The sequence below is a fragment of the Uloborus diversus genome, chromosome 5, assembly GCF_026930045.1.
Source record: "Uloborus diversus isolate 005 chromosome 5, Udiv.v.3.1, whole genome shotgun sequence".
Classification (NCBI taxonomy): domain Eukaryota; kingdom Metazoa; phylum Arthropoda; class Arachnida; order Araneae; family Uloboridae; genus Uloborus; species Uloborus diversus.
Window position 1 is genome coordinate 132,551,966 of NC_072735.1, and position 17,428 is coordinate 132,569,393.

The window sequence follows — 17,428 nt, forward strand, 5'->3', positions numbered from 1 at the left end:
TGCATTTTTCATTTTTTTTGCATTTTTGTCATTTATTGTACATTATCTTTATTGTACAAGCTTGCTTATTTGTTTTCCACTGGAAAAAAAGTGTGAAAAAGACGTCTAATTCCACCAATTTCCTATTGTTAGTGTTGAATCCAAAACGTGTTTTTTCAATTTTCTGGAAAACTCATTTCTGCAGATACTGCCGTTTACTTGCACACGGCAGCATAAACAATGAAAAGAAGTAGTACTTCAAATATTTACACTCAAAAATAACTAATAAATTAAAAATACAACTGAAATTGTTTAAATTTTATTCATAAAGTATTTGAACACAACTTGGACGAATACTACCCGTGACAGTTTGGGGGGGGAGGATCATGACCCCTATGACCCTCCCCTTGTACCCGCCACTGAAGATGACAGTATCCTTCTGAAAAAAATATTTTGTTTAGCACTACTATTACATCAAACAGGTATCGGGGGATTGTGTGTATTGCTCACAATAGAGTCATTGATCAGGAATTAGTTAACTTCATTTGTGATATAGTAATCACATATATTTTCATAGATTCGCATTTTTATTTCATGTGTTTGGATTTTCTAGTTAATGGCGTCTTTTCATAGTTTTTGGCGGCCATGTTTTCCCTTCTTCCTGCGATGCGTTGTCTCCCGCCTTTTTCGCTCATTGGCCGTAGGCGTGGTCTTGATCAGTGATGTCATTTTCCCGCATTCCCATTTGCTGCGCTAAGTGACGCCGCGTATGGATATCTGCTTTTCACACGACCGCGTGGGTTTTTAGCGGGGATGTCTCAAAAATTTTTGATTAGTCGTGTGCTAGCCGTGATATGTGACGTAGCGTTGTGAGGTGAGGAGCGCGGACGCTTGACCTGTGAAGGGTCATACGAAATGGCGACGATGGAGATGAAAAATCTGGATGCATCTGCCTGAAAAACGATGTAAATTGTGAAGTAATTACACAGGAGCCATGGAGCCCTGTGTCTTTCAACAAATGACGGCTTAGTTCCAAAATTGATGCAGTATTTAACCAAGAGTTTCTGAAAAAAAAATTGAAAAATGTTCGCGTCCACGTGGAAGTAGCTCCGATCCTGCACAGATGAAAATCATATTTTTTCACATGTGACCCTTGCATAAGATCAAAGAGGTGAGTGATGTCCCTGTTTATGGTGAGAAAATGATAGTAGAAGCGGTTTGTGTGGTCGACATGAATTTAGTTCTGACTCCCGCTGCGCCATTTTCTCCGTCAGTAATGGAGCTTTCTCAGTCATCGCCGTGGTATAGTAGCCAGCTCCATGTGGTTTTACATCATCTCCCTCGCTGATGTCACTACGAGGAATTCTTTTGCTGCAACAACAAGCCACGCCTTTTTTTAGTCTCTCCATGTGCAATGCACATCCCTCTGCTGTGACAACCTAATTCCCTGCAATAGACTGGACTAAGAACTTAACCTACCTTAATTTTTCTACATTTTAATCTTTTATATTTCATTCCTTGTTCTGCGAAGTTTTGATTACTCCGCGGGAGCTCCCTAGGATCTTGGTATTTGTCGTGTAAATGATGATCATCGGAATAAATTTTCACATGTGACGCGAAAAAATTGTGCTTATTTTGTCTCCACAACATTGGGGTAAGTCAAACTTTTTCTCTTTGTGTTCCACATAGGCACCAAACATTGAGACGTCCTGGAGTTTTGCGGAAACACTTAAAATACGATCGGCCTAAATTTTTCCTCATTTTTTTTTTTTTTTGTTTAAAGTTGGTGGTTTGTTTTCTAACAATTCGAAATATTAACCACTTTACCACCACATCATTAAAACTTTTGCTTAGTAAAATTCCTCAAGCTAAAGACTGCAAGTTTAGACCCAGAAATATGTCGCAATTCATTATGAGAAGAATGGCTGTGTGTCAGGATCTGACCTGTCCACTATTATAGATTGCAGCTTTAAGTTCTGTGACCATAAGGTACCATTTTTCAACTATTCAAATGTAGGGGAGAGTGGCATTGAATAAGATATTTTTCTCCCTTTTTTTTAAATTTATTCGAATTGATCATATTGTTTTTCTAATGCTTAAAATAATTTCATTACATATTCAGCAACATATAAAAAGGTCTAAAATGGATGAGAGAGGGGGGGGGGGTCACTACGATAATGAACTGCAATAAAAAAGAACTCAAGAAGTCTATTTGTCCCATTCACCCTCACCAATAGAGTTTTTCCCTACTATTTGCTCACACAGCACAGATTTTTTGTTTCACACTACATACTGTTGTCTTGAAATTGCCAAACTTTAATCTTAGATGAGCTTTTGCCCATAGTGCAATTCTATAGAATGTTTTGTTCATGTAAATTGCAATAAAAAAGTTGTAGATCTTTCTGATATATGAGCCCATAATTAGATGAACTTTATAGTATAAAGGTGCAGGGCTGTCGCCAGGTGCATTCATTTGGGGGGGGGGGGGTTGAAACTGATTTTGTTGACTGACTTCAAACCTTTTGCGACAGCAGTGGCACAACAAGAAAAAAGTTTTTGGGGAGTGTGTGTAAGGGGGGTGGGGGAAAAACATTAGAAAAAATTTTTTTTGAACTGGTAAGGAAGGGAGGAAAGGGGGTTCAGGTGGAAAAAAGGTACAGTGGTCTGAGCGGAAAAATCTAGAAATTGAAGCCTAAAAAACACAATTCCAGGCCATATTTAGTGACGTTATGGAAAGGAATGGAGCTCAGGGATTGCCCCCGATCGACTTGTTTTAAAAATAGATTTAAATCAACTCCTCCTCCCCCTCCAAATTTTAGAAATTGAAGTTTCAAAAATGTAATTGCAGACAAACTTTGAACATTTTACCTTAAAAAGATTATGGAGCTCTTTCCTGGAAAAGTTTTCAAAATTATGGTCCTAAAAACCAAAGCAATATTTTATGTTCAGGGACTATTAAGTTTTTTATAAGTGTAGTTTAAAAAACCTAATTTTTTAAAGATATTAGAAAAAGGCAGTTCTGGGGCCCTTGTCTGAATATTTTCTGAGTATCAAGTTTCAAAAACACGATTGTAAGACCATTAATTTTTAATATGAAGGCAATTTTTCGAAATTAAAGCTCAAAAACACAGTTTTAAGCAATTTTCGATAGTGTTAGGGGTGTGGGGAGAGTTCGGAGGAGTAGCAAACTACTTTACTTTTTTTACAAGTTTTGTAAAAAGTCTTTTTGTAAAAAAGACTTTTTACAAAAAATTAAAGTCTTTTTTAATTTTTTGTATCAAAAAATTAAAAAAGACTTTTTGTTTTTAATTTTTAATTAATGAATGCTTTGAAAATTTGAAAATGATGACTCAAACTGATTTTGCCAACTGGATGAAATCACTGAGAGGGTGACACACCCCCTATAGTGATGGTCCTGTAAAGGTGGCATTTTATAAGTAGTGTAACAACTACAATATTCTGATATTTGGTAGCATCATGGTTATTTTTGTTTATTTCCTTCATGATGTTAGCACTTTCATACAGATTTTTTTTTTAACTTCAATAAATAAGAAAGATTTCAAGTGCATTGTAATGCAACAATCAAATGCATTGCATCGTTTGCAATCAATGTGTCAAAGTAGTATTTTTATATGTCTTTACATAAAATCTTGCTTTGGGAGAAAAAAATGTTGTCTCTTTTTTCTTTTTTTTTTTTTTGTGAGACACAATAGAAATAAAACTGAAATAGTACGAAAAAGCATATTTTGGTCTTAAGGATTATTACTTTAGTTGTATGCTATGAGTAAATGTACCTAAGTTTTAAAATGCAACGATTCATATTGTGTATGATAAATGTTTATAAAAATGTATTTTTAGTGAAAATAAATTCTTATTGTGTGTATCTTTATTGGCAGGAGCATCGAGAGATGGTTGAGAAACAATATAATGCTGATAAAGAAAAGCTACAGAAGATTCGAATGTTACTGGTTTGTGGAATTATGTAATTTGTTAATTAATGTGTATTTATTCATGCATTTGGTTTCACTTTAAACTTTGCTTTAATTGTCCTGCTTTCATATGGTTTTATGCAAGTTTCATGTAATGGTAAAAGAATATTATGTTTTTGAATGAATAAGAAGTCAAATCTTTATGCTTATGCAGAAACAGTGAATGATAAAATACAACCACCCCTCAATATTTTGCATCTCATTATGTGGCTCATTTTGATAGATTGCGCTTTTCATCTGTTTCCCAAAGAATTCAATGCATTAAAACTTTATTTTAATTTTTTTCACTTGAATAATAGACACATTGTACTTCTCTGGAAAATTATTTTTATTCCCTTTATAGCAAATCAATAAAACAGAGAAACTCTGATTTTGCTGCATTTTAATTTTTCATAATAATAAGTGTTTGTATTCTTATTAGACTCAAAAATAATCGAAGTGTTTTTAATTAGTTTGTATTTAAAAAAATACAATTGGTAAGATAATGTTTTTTTTTACAGAAATTTGTTTCAATATGAATATTAACTAAATTTATTGCAATTGCGCATATTAGTTACCTCAATGTTAGTTGATCATTATTTTAATAACCTCGGTTATATTGTGCTTTTCATTGTCTTCCAATTAGTGCCACAGGTGGTTACTGTATTATTGAAGCAAAAATTTGTGAACTTATTTTATAAATGCATTTTAGGATTATGAGGTATTTTCTTTCTTTTCTGACACAGAAAAGCTTTTGATCTTCCAGTGCTTAAACAGCAGTAAAAATTTAACTTTTTTGCATACTCAACTTGAAATTCATTGATTCTATAACTTAAATTAAGATTAGTTCAAGCCTTTTAATTATTATTTTGTACCTTGAGTTTAGATTGTATAACAATGCGTCAGAGCAACAGTAAAACATCTAATCCAAAAAACTACTCTAATTTCTTACTGTTGCTCTGAGGCGACGATATGCTTTTGGTTTATTATTATTATTATTTTGTATTCCAAGGTACCTAATTTGTGTTTTTTTTTTATCTGATACCCGTCCCCCCCCGCACCCCACCTCCCTTACAAACAACTCTAAGTTTTGTAAAACTAGTTGAATACTATTTTTTAACTGTTTTAATTGTTAAAATTACATATTCAAAACATTTTTTCTCTGTAGGCAAGGAAAAATCGAGAGATTGCTGCTCTTCAAAGAAAGTTTGATGAAGTACCATCTCGAGCTGAACTAAGTCAATATCAGAAACGTTTTGTAGAACTTTATAATCAAGGTACCTGCAAATCTGTTTCATTTTTTATGCATTTGTTCACAATCCCAAACCTGTCTCGTGGGACAGTGATTGTTCATTTAACATAGAAAACATATACAGTAACTTCTCATTTAAACACCATTTCTTTTCACCCTTTTTATTTATGTGGTGATTTTTTTTTCTTTGTGTGTGTGTGTGTGTGTGTTAGCAACCAGAAATAAAGAAAAATAAAAAACTAGAATGCAGTTATATGTTACATTGACAGAGCTATTCTGTTCTGCGTAAGTAAATGGCAGTATCTACATTTTGTTTTTCCTGTATTGTTTGTTTCTACCATACTTCAATTTTACTGTTCGAACATGCTCATTTTGTTTCTGCTGAAAATAAAACATGAAATAAACTTCAAATGTCATATTTTAATAGTGTTTGTTGGGAATCAAAAATGCATTTTTTCAAATATCTCTGAATCTCATTTTTGTGGATATTGCTGTTAACTTGCAAACGAAAACCTACAACAGTATTGTTCTCCCAATCTGGTATTAAACTTGTTTTACACTTTTTGTTCTCATGATTTCGGGCTCTATTAAACTAAACTTCACTTAATTGGAACATTTAGATGAACGTACTGTATAAATGAAAGACAAGATGGTGCAATAATTATTTTCGTAAGGCCATATTTTGTACTTTTGTAACATTTTTGTACTTTTCCCCTATGCTATTTTTAACATGGACAGTAGTTTGTTTATGTACTTTGACTCAATTTATAATGAAATCGCTTTAGGCACCACCTGACAGCAAAATTCGAAGTTAACATTCTTATCCCTGAAACAGTACAAGATATAGGAAAAAGTCAACTACAAAGTTGTTCAACATCATCAAATTGAAAAAGTAAAGGCTTCTGAATAGTGATGTTTCAAATAGTAGGCTTAAGATGCACATTTGTTTGATTGCGTCGTTCAAAACTGCACTTATGGGAAATGAGCCTCATCTATCTGCAATGCTGAAAACGATCTATTTTAGCTCATCTAAACACGAGACTGCACTTTCCACTGCACATTCTACAATGTGGCAGGTGACTCACTGGAATAAGCATGTTCCTTCAATGTTTGTAAAGAGGTGACTTACACTCACTCTTTGATGTTTTCGTACCAAAAACTGTCTAAGCGTTCAGGTCAAGCACAAGTGGAGGCCATTCTATGCAGTCACCATACCCAATGACTTGTAGCTGAAATGCATTTTGCTCCTACTATTTTTATCATCACTGTGTGGAAGATGTCTTTTTGTTTTTAATTTGACCTTCTAAGGGCTACGTGTCGATAAATTTTTGTTTGGTTCCGTTCATTATTTCTTGAGATATAGCAGTCACAAGCTACGACAAAAAAAGTTTGATAGCTCAGCCCCGGTTTGAGCTATTGACACCAAAATTAAATCAGCACCTGTACCTATTAAGGGCAACATATGGACCAAGTTTTCTTTGATTCCACCAGTTACTTCCTTGGGAATATCAGGCAAGCATAACTCAAGAAACGTTCCATTGCTCCACCCTAATTGAAGGAATTCACTCCTAACTCTAATGGGGACAAGTTCAAATAGGGGCACATACACTATATGACAAAAATATCGGGACACTTTCAAAAATTCACATTTTAAAGGATTTCTCGAGAAATAAAAGACCAAGTGCTTTGTAACTTTTGTCACATAAAAGGTATGTTTTAGCTGTCATTTTCCATCAAAATTTATAGCACCCATGAATTTAGGGGACTCGCAACAAACTGAAGAAAACAAAAATATTTTTTGATCATCGTTCATTGTAAAAAGCTGAGAATAAGCTGTAAATTTCAGAAATTAGGAGCTTTACTATGTACAATTGTTTTGTGTACTTTTGAGAAAATATAACTGATATTCATGAAGATATAAGCATTTCTTTCATAAATACGAATTTTATTTGAAGGTTTTTGGCTCATAACGCATAAAGTTTTCCATCAAAGCTTTCCAGAAAACTTGACAGCATACAAAAGAAGTATAATATTAAGATTTGAAATTACAATGTTGAAAATTTGATAAAATATGAACGTTTAAAGCAATTAATTTTTCTCTGTGCATGTGCGAAAGATAGCAATTTAGAACTTTCATAATCCAAACCCCAACTAGATTTTCCAACTCATAATGAAATTTCAGTTCAATATCTGAAAAATTCAAAAAGTTATCAGCATTCTAATTAGCTGAATTTGAATAGCTCTTGGGCAGACTACGAATCATGAGGGATTGTTCGCAAATAGTCTGTTTTTATCATGAATCGCACTGAACGATTGCAAGCAAATGTTGCACCTTGCGAACGACTCCTGATGAGTTGTCGCCTATCCATGACCTATTGGCATTATAAATTGCTATATTTCGCGCATGCGCAGATAAAATTTTATTGCTTTAAATGTCCATTATTTATTAAATTTTCAACATTTTACTTTCAAATTTCAATATTATACTTCTCTTGCATGCTGTCAAGTTTTCTGAATGTTTGGTAAGCTTTTATGGAGAACTTTACGTGTTATGAGCCAAAAACCTTCAAATAAATTCATAGTTCTGAGAGAAATGCTTATATCTTCATGAATATCAATGATATTTTCTCGGAAGTACACAAAACAATTGTACATAGTAAAGCTCCTAATTTCTGAAATTTACAGCTTATTCTCAGCTTTTTACAATGAACGATGATCAAAAAATATTTTTGTTTTCTTCAGTTTGTTGCGAGTCCCCTAAATTCATGGGTGCTATAAATTCTGATGGAAAATGACAACTAAAACATACCTTTTATGCAACAAAAATTACAAAGCAATTGGTCTTTTATTTCTCGAAAAATCCTCAAAAATGTGAATTTTTGGAAGTGTCCCAATACTTTTGGTCATATAGTGTGTGTGTACCAAATTTCGTTTGATTTCATGCGTAATTTTTGCTGTAGAGTGGCCAAAAAATAGTCAGACACATACAGACACATGACACACACAGAGACAGCAGACATTTTCCAAAAATGTTCGAATTGAACTCGGCATACCTTAAAACATTCAAATCCGTCAAAATCTGAAAATTTGCACGAATTCAACACTTCTATATATTTGATTTAGAAGAAAGTAAAAACAGTTAAGTTAAAAAATATGAAGTTATACAAGATTACCGAAACGATTCGAGCACAAAATATTCGACATCAGTATTAACAATATTTACTGAGCTATGAAACATTGCATTTTGCAACCTATACCATTTTACACTCTTGGTTTTTAGTAAAAATATGGTGGTTTAATACATTTTTTTTTCCTCTCAAATTGTAGGAGCTTTTGTAGGGTGTTTTTATGTATCAAAGATTATGTATGGCCGTTTCCTTTCATTTTTTAATACAATGAAAAGAATAATTATATGCAGTTTTTTTTTTTTTTTTTTGCTTCAATAATTATCATAAATTATGTTCTGGTCAAACAATATATTCCCGTCTCATTTTTAGTACCCTTGAAATTTTGAACTTGAATATCTTCTTTAATTTTCGTTGAAGGTTTTTTTTTTTTTTTTTTTTTCTTGTTATTATTGCTTTTTACACTTGTTATTTTGCTAAATGTAACTTTGGGAATTTGGGGTGTGTATGGAAATATTTTTCCCTAAATACTCGTTTGCTTCAAACTTTTAATATCTTAATTCTGCACCTTATTTTGACCATTATTGTAGTTGAAATTAGTTATCTAGGACTAAGGATTACAAAAATAGAGGTCTTGCAGGTTAAACAGGAACATGCTTTAGATATATTCTGAAATTGGAAGGTAAAGAGCAGCATCTGCAAGTTTCCGTTTAGCTTTTTTTTTTCATCTATTGTACTTTAGCTTTATTGTATAAGCTTGTTCTTTTGGTTTCCGCTGGAAATAAAGCACAAAAAACTTATAATTCCAACATTTCCATATTGTTAATAAAGAATCCAATATGGGTTCCTTCGAATATCTCAAAAACTCATTTTTGTAAATACAGCTTTTTACCTTCCCATGTTAGTATCAATCATGATGTGTGCCTTAAGTATATAAATCATTTTATCTTATTAATTTTTCTGATTTAAACTCTTAATTTTTAAATTGATCTTCCTGTAGGTATGTTTTTATTAGTTTGTTTATTATTTATTTTGCAGTGGCTGCCAAACACAAAGAAACTAAGCAATTTTATACCTTGTATAATACTCTAGAAGATACTAGAATATATATAATGAGAGAGGTATTACTTTTTCTTCACACCTGACAATTGTGCACATTTTCTCTATTCATTTTAATTTGCAAAAAAAAAAAAGCATTTTCATTAAAGGATATTTGTGTTAATTGCAAAATTAAAAAATGCACTTAAATTTTTATATTTATTGTGTCTATTTTTTTCCTTTTCAAAGAATGCTTTGTAAATTATCAATTGAATCTCCTTGTCTTTAACCTTCATTATCAATATCTGTAGTACACATACCATTCATAGCAATTACTGAAAAAAGAAAGAAAAAAAAACAAGATTAATTACAAAGTTGAATCATTTTTACTGTTTTTCTTTTCTTTCTTTCTTTTTTTTTAAATTTACATTCTTAAATTATTTCTAATTTTAAAGTATATTTAAAAAAAAAAACTTTATTAAATCTTTGTTCCTAATTTTTCCCATCTTAGTTTGATCTTTTATTTTTAATTTTGAAAACATACTCACTTGTTTTAAATATCTTTTAGATTGATTTGTTGAATTCCATACAAGATAATTTCACTGAGTAAGTGTTGACTTTATTTGATGTTCTGTAAATACATTGCTTTATGTATTGAGCTTTGTGTGATTTTGATGAATTGTGCAAAAGAATCAAGTTTTTTTATTTATTTATTTATTTATTTTAAATTAAAGCTGCGTACGACGTTAGTACATTTGTGCATTACTTGACATGAATCAAAATGTTTTTGAAAAAAAAACCAACTTGTTTTTTAATTATACATTGCATATGATATGAAAAGTACAACTCGGAAGAGTTTTGCATTTTTCCTAAAAGTTAATTTAGTTATTGTAAAATTATTTTGAAAAGCAATGACTTAAAACTTTGTCTGCAGCTTTTCTTTCTCTTGAAGTGCTTAAAAGAGGAAAAAATAGCTTTTAAAATTTCTAATGGGTTGCATATTAGATCACAGGGTCTACCTTCCATTATTTTATGTGGCAAATAGAGGGGCCTACTTCTTTTAAAATTTTGATGCCAAGTTTTGAACCAGGTGGAGGCACCTGGGCTCTCACAGTAAAAAACTGCATTAATAATTAAATTTTTTTGAAAGCACTCAAGCCAAATGAATACTCAAGGGATCTCTAACATGTTGCATAATCATAGGCCAAGAAGGCATGAACAGTGATGATTGTCTATATCTTGAAAATTCAGATTATAGCTAGGGTTGAACTTGCAACCTTAGAGGTAAGGTTTCCAATCCCACTCCAAATTCAGTCCTGTGGGATTTTGGGATTGTAAGGAGGCAATTCTCCATGATTGACTTTATTCTTCAAAAAATTTAATGTCAAATATAAAATGTGTGTTTTAGGAAGGACTGCTTTTGTTACTTGAATTAGTAGTTTTCCTGAATTCTGTGCACCAATTGTAGAGCAATATAAAGTCATATCCCAATTAGCAATTATCATTTGGTAAACAAAAGTGCACCCTAAAACTGTCCAATGTGTCTCACAAAGCATTGTTTGTATGAAATGAGAAAGGATTTTTCCTCAAAAATAATGCGCTTGATGAAGTTACATGTTGTGGCTCCAGTGCAGTTGGTTTTATTGAGATTAAATAACTGGACATTTAGCAATTCACTTCATCACCATCTGAAGTAGATTTTTCTTTTCTTATGCTTGGTTGAACTGCAGATTTTGGACAAAAACAATGCCTACTGAATATGTGTTTTGCCGGGTTTTTTTTTTTTTTTTTTTTTTTTTTTTTTTTTTTTTTTTTCGTCCACTCAGTCTCAGTAAAAGTTTTTGGATAACTTCACTAATTTTTCCTCTCACTTTAAAGAAACATTCAAAAACTTGAGCAGCTAAACTTACTGCATCGTAATGAGAGTCATCCCCTGTTTCATCCAAGTTTCTGTCACCTCTTTTAGGGTGGTGTTGAATACATAAATAATGTCTGGTTTTTCATTGCTTTCTTCTTTGGAGAAAATATTGTGCACTTTTTGTAAGTTAAAGGTTTTGAGTGCATTCCTTAAGCTTATAGAAGTGCTCCAATATTGCATTCAGGCTACTCCAGCGGTTTTGCAATCAGTTTCCATATCATCAAAGCAGTTTTCCATATCTTTTCTAAAGCGTAATTCTCTGGCTTTTAAACTTTAGTGGTGGTTTTCAAAAATGTTTTTAAATTATATTCATTTTCTTAACTGTTGAACGCATTAAAACTGAAACCTCAAATGAGAATACCAATTCATTCTCAGAAAACTATACTCTATTTTTATTGTGTTCTTAAATCTGAAATCTACAGTTCATCATATGAAACACAGAATTTTTCTTGATCTTCTTGCAGATATACAAAGAAAGTGATTCAAACTTCAAAGGATGCTTTTAAAAATAGTTGTTTCATGAGCGGCAAAAGTTGGAAGACGTTAGAATGGAAAAAATCTGTGGGATTAGAATTTTGCTCTCAATCCTGCGGGATTAATACCTTTAAATATCATGCAGGATTCAGATTGGAAACTAGTAAAAGGGCAATGCCCTATTACTATGTCACTGGAATAGTAAAAGAAAAAAAAAAGACATAAGTCACAGAAGAGAAAAATGTTTACCAAGACGATGATTATTAACCCTGAAATGTTGTAGTTATTTATTTGTATAATAATTTAAAAGATATGTTTTTACCTTGTTATCATCATATTAAAAACTTTATTTGTTTATATATTTTTTGAATTAAATCTTATGGATGTTTTAAAATGAAAAAAAGAGCAATATTTAAATATAAATGTGTATATGTAAGGTAAACATTTATTTTTTTACACCACAGGGCCATGTCGTCATCTGCATCAAAAGGAGAATTTTTGACCCAGTTAGAACAAACTGTCGAAAAAATTTTGCAGAATAAATCAAAGGTGCTTTAATTTGCGCTAATTTATCAGCATGCATAGATTCGAGATTGCTTTTATTAATTTTTCTCTTCATTCCTTAAAGGTGGAGAATAAAAGACTTGACGAAAAGAGACATCGTGACTTACTAAATGATCAGTTGCTAGAATTAATAGAAAAGCAAAGGCTATATTTTAAAACTGTTAAAGATTTCAAAGAAGTAAGATTTTTTTCTACTTTCATATTTATTTTCACCCTGAGAGACTATTCGCAAAATCTATCCTATAGGGGTCGTATAGTACGTATTGGGGCTGTAATTTTATGGGCCCAATACATACTGAATTGGGGCTGAAAATTAAATGTATTGATTGTTTGAGGAATGAGCTTGTCCCCCCTCCCATAAAACCATTTGTTAGAGTTTACTAGCGAAAAATGTATTTAAAAAAAAAACGTGTTAGAACTACAATCTTTTAAAATACAGTGAAGCACCGTTTATACATTTCTCTTTTACACATTTTTATCATTTATACATTTTTAAAATTGGTCCCTGCGAAGTCCAATACACATTAATCTGTACCTATTATACGTTTTTTTGGTTTGTACGATTTTTTCATATAGTTCCTTAAAAACGTATAAACGGTGCTTCACTGTATCAATATTTTTGGCCATGAGTTTTTTGCATTCAAACCCTCTCCCAAATATTTCTGAAATGTTTCAATTATTGCTTTTAAAAAATTATTATTACTGTTTTATTTATTGTTATTATTTTTTAAATTTCATTTGAAAATAAAATTATTATTGTTAAAAGAACTGTAGAAACTTGATTGTAGTATATATTTTTAGCATTATTTTGAACATCATTCCTTACAAAACTGTGCAGAGTTTCCCTTCAGATTTTGAATACCGGACAGTAACAAAAACATTAAAATTCTTTTAATTTGAAAATGCCAAAAATTTATAATACAGTCAACATTTATGAATTAAAAGATATGAAAACAAGAAGTATGACTTTTATTGTGCATATATTTGTACCCGTATTTGTTATTTTGTGTTAATAACAAGACATCAAATATTTACCGGGGGGGGGGGGGGATTACGTAGTTGGGGCATCAGATTTTTTTTGTCATTTAATAGATATATTATCTTTTACACTTGCTCATGTAAATGCTCTTAAAGCAGAATCCCCTCGTTTAAATAACCTATTATAATAAAAATCAATGGAGTGCACGAATTAAATCAAATTTTATTTTGCGTATAGATTTTACAAGGAATATGTTTGGTGCCCTACCTGAAACAAAAGTCTGGTTATAGCACTGCATATATTTTAACTTCAGATATTGATGTTTGGTCATGGATGTCAAACCATGAAAATGATAGCATCCCAAAAGTATTATTTGACTCAAAGCCCTATCTGGCATTAATTGGGGTTTGTTAAGTTTGACCTGCATTTTTTTTTTTTTTTTTTTTTTTTTTTTGACATAAAACATGCAACTATGTATGAATGCTGAGATTACAATACACAAAGAAAGATGCTCAAACTCGAGACACTTAAATCCATGCTGTTAATGGACTAAACTAGGCTTTGGAGAAAAAAAAAAAGTTTGCAAATTTGGGCTTTATGAACATTGTTTTGTTTTTGTTTTTTTTTTTTAATCTTACAGAGGTTTGATTTATTTCTTTTGTTACAAATGGCTGGACCTACAGATAAACAAATAGGTGTTGAAGTTTTCCACCTTTTGATGGGTTTCTTTTCTTTCTTTTTCTTTCTTCTTCTTTTTTTTAAATTTTTTTGTTTATTTATTTATTTTCTTTTTTTTTTCAAGAATATGAGATGGAATAAGATAAAAGTTAAAAAAGTAGTATGTAATCAGGGAACGAGTGGAATCTAGAAAAAGTTCAGATAAATTAACTTTCTTATTTAGTTTTTGTTATGTGATCATATTGTTGCCTTAGAGCAACAGTAGGACATCTTACTGTTATTCCTGAGATTAGATGTCTTACTGTTGCTCTGAGGCGGCGACATGAAAGATAAAACTACTGCTCAGAAGCAAAATTTGAAAAATAAATTATTCATATTAAAAAGTTTGAAAATTTGTTATAGTTTTAATTCTTAAGAAGATATCATATAAAAACTTGGGTTGTTTTCCATTTTTCAAAAATATTTTTTTCTGAAAGAACGTGATCCAAAACTTGGGATGAGTTATATTTTTTTTTTCTAAATTTTGACTTACTTTCTCTCTTAAAAAAATTAATCTTAGAAGACGTTCAGCAACTGCTTTCGTTTTCGCTGCTGACATCACAAGTGAACAAGTCGCTAGAGTTACCAGAAAAAAGTTTCAGGACATTGCCAAACTTTGCCAAATGGATATTTTGTTCGATTTTTGTTCTGCTAATAAATTGCTTGCAGTGAGAAAATCATTAAAAGGCAATATCTTGCCAGAAAAGACAACCACATGCTCTGAATCAAGATGACTGTCTTCACTTGTGACGTCACACAATAAAACATTTTGTTAAAGAAATCTGACACTTTAAATAATTAATTAAAAGTTAAATGTTGGAAAAATAAAAGTGTTTTCTGGCTCCATAATTTTTTTTTTTTTTTTGCCTATTCTGTCAATTTTAGTTACTAAAAGTAGTAATTTTGACTGAAGGAAACCCTCCCATTCTTCAATTTATATTTTATGTTACTGAACATGTTTTGTCAAAAAAAGGTTTTTATTTTTGAAGTATGAAGTACTATATTCAGTCCTTTTATTTACTTAAAAACTAAGTTTTGGACACTCTGCTTTTTTAGCCTACTTTCCAGTAAAAGTCAGAAAAAGAAGAAAAAAGCATGAAAGAAGGCTTAATGCATCTTAAAAATATCGCAAAAAACAAAAAAAAAAGTCAGAAATAAATAAAATAATTAAATATTGAAAAATTAAAAATTGGAAAGTAGGGTATTGAGATGGGGGAAAATGTCTGTCGGTCTGTCTGTCCCCCCCCCCCCCCCAATAACTTTTGAATGAATAATCCGATTCGAAAAAACTTTTTTTTGTTCGAAAGATCTCGGCAAGGACACCTCATTCCCATATTTCACTTTTTGATTTGAACTATTTTTTGTTCAATTTTGAACAGTTCAAAAAAACTTAACATTAGCGCCTACGGGGAAATTCAAGGCAATTCCAAACTGTGAGACGAATTTGCTTCAAACAAATGTTGTAGGAAAAAGCTTTTGATGAAAAACTTGTCCATAAAATATCTTTTTGATTTGAACAATTTTCCGTTCAATTTTGAACAGTTCAAATCCCTTAACATTAGCACCTACGGGGAAACTGAAAGTCAATGTAGATTCCGTACTTGAAGGCGGATTTTCTTCAAACAAATTTTGTTGGAAATAGCTCTTGACGCCAAACTCCAGACTTCGACTCTGAGAATTTAGGGGCACTTGACTCCGACTCTGACTCCTGTGCCCAACAATTAATCGGACTCCGACTCCCCGACTTCGATTCTGACTTCGGAACTTTGGCAAAAATTTATGCACGGAGGACAAATGACTGACTCCGATTCTTAGATATTCGACTCCGACTCCTTTACCCCAAAATGAGATTGACTCGGACTCCGACTCCGCAGCTATGGTTTTGACTGAAATAATTATTGTTGATCTGACTTGTTTTTATTTTACGCTAAGTTTTAATTTAGGTATTCAGTTTTCGGCGAATAAACTCGAAGTCATTTATGTTTCTACATAAATATATGCACAGATGATTTTTTTTTTTTTTTTTTTGACAATGAAAATTATTTTTTTAAGTTGACATTTTATTGTTTTTATTTATTTTGGTAAGTGCATTAATTCATTTGAAAAATTGTTTTTGGCAACAGGGGAAAAAGAAACGATTTTTTTTTTTTTTTTGATATGATGTATTTATTTTAATGAGCTTATTAATTTTAATTATTATTTTTTTGTTTTGAAAGCTGTTAAAGATTTTTTAATGAAAAAAAGTGTATTAGCTGCTTTGTTTAAAAGTTGCTGCTATTTTTTTTTTTTTATTTTACGCATCTAATTTTTTTAGATGAGTGAGGAATATTTTATTCCTAGAAATCAGCTTAAAGTATTTTTTAAATACGTTTGAAAAAATTTGCGATTTTAGCTACTTTTGAGAATATTGATCAGGTACTAGAAAGTAGTATGGGTATACGGGAAAGTAGGCTCGTCTAGTTCTAGACGGAACTTCTTGTTATTTTGACCATTTCTAGCTTAGGAATTTTTGCAGTTTTACCCCTGAAAATGGGAGAAATTGACTAACAACTTAAGTATTTGTTTGGTTTAAACAATTGTTTTTTAAATTTTATGTTTTTATTTTCATTTTCTCTCGTGAGATTCATGATTTAAACTTTTTTAATCAACATTAGTTATCCAGAAAAACTGAGTATGTTGACATGAGTTTGTTGCAATACGAAATAAATATCTATTTTGTCAAATATGAGTTATCACGCAAGTCAATTTTTATTGCTTTAGAGCTCCTCTTTAAAAGACATTAATGGGATCAAAAAAAAAAAAAAAAAACAATCAGACATTTCTCAACAGTTTTCTGCATAACTGTATATCGTTTTGAATTTAGAAATGCCTACCAAAAGAAAGTCTGTAGTTAGGGAAATGTCTGGAAAAAGAGCTTTAAGGTTCTTTTTATTTTTATTGTTGTCTCATTTGTAACTTTTAATATCTTTTTGTAGTTGAAGTGTTGCAGTAAAATTAATCTAAGATTTATTGATCATTTTACATGTGTAGTGGTTTTAAACTGAATGTTATCTTTCCTATTTGTTTTTGTAGGAATGTCGGAAAAATGAAGCCCTAGTTTCCAAATTAAAAGAAAAGAATAAAGGAAATCACTGAAATTTGCTCTCCATAGATGCTTAATATAAAATGCAAAATTGAAATGTAGATGATTATTTTCAGTATTTTTTATACATTTTCCATCTTTAGTTGCCAATTGTACAAACTTTTATAATTTCATAATTTTGTGTTCATAAATTAGAGGTATATTTACGATGTAAATTTTATATAAATTATTAAACATTATATTTTCAAAAAGCAGTTCTTGGATTTTTTTTTTTAATTGCAAACACAAACTACTTTTTTTTTCAAAGCATTTTTATTTTTTTAATAATTAAA

The 17,428-nt window shown here is 31.0% G+C and overlaps 1 protein-coding gene across 2 annotated transcripts in view; it reads left to right on the plus strand.

The window, feature by feature from the left end:
• Window positions 1-17,342, plus strand: part of LOC129221958 (coiled-coil domain-containing protein 93-like) — a 56,228-nt gene extending 38,886 nt beyond the window's left edge. For both annotated transcript variants that reach the window (XM_054856355.1, XM_054856356.1), the window contains 7 exons: window positions 3,876-3,947; window positions 5,116-5,224; window positions 9,363-9,445; window positions 9,931-9,968; window positions 12,219-12,303; window positions 12,383-12,496; window positions 17,087-17,342. In XM_054856355.1, coding sequence (XP_054712330.1) covers window positions 3,876-3,947; window positions 5,116-5,224; window positions 9,363-9,445; window positions 9,931-9,968; window positions 12,219-12,303; window positions 12,383-12,496; window positions 17,087-17,149 — 564 coding nt within the window. In that variant the 3' untranslated portion in view covers window positions 17,150-17,342. The remainder of the gene's footprint in view (window positions 1-3,875; window positions 3,948-5,115; window positions 5,225-9,362; window positions 9,446-9,930; window positions 9,969-12,218; window positions 12,304-12,382; window positions 12,497-17,086) is intronic.
• Window positions 17,343-17,428: the final 86 nt, after the last annotated feature.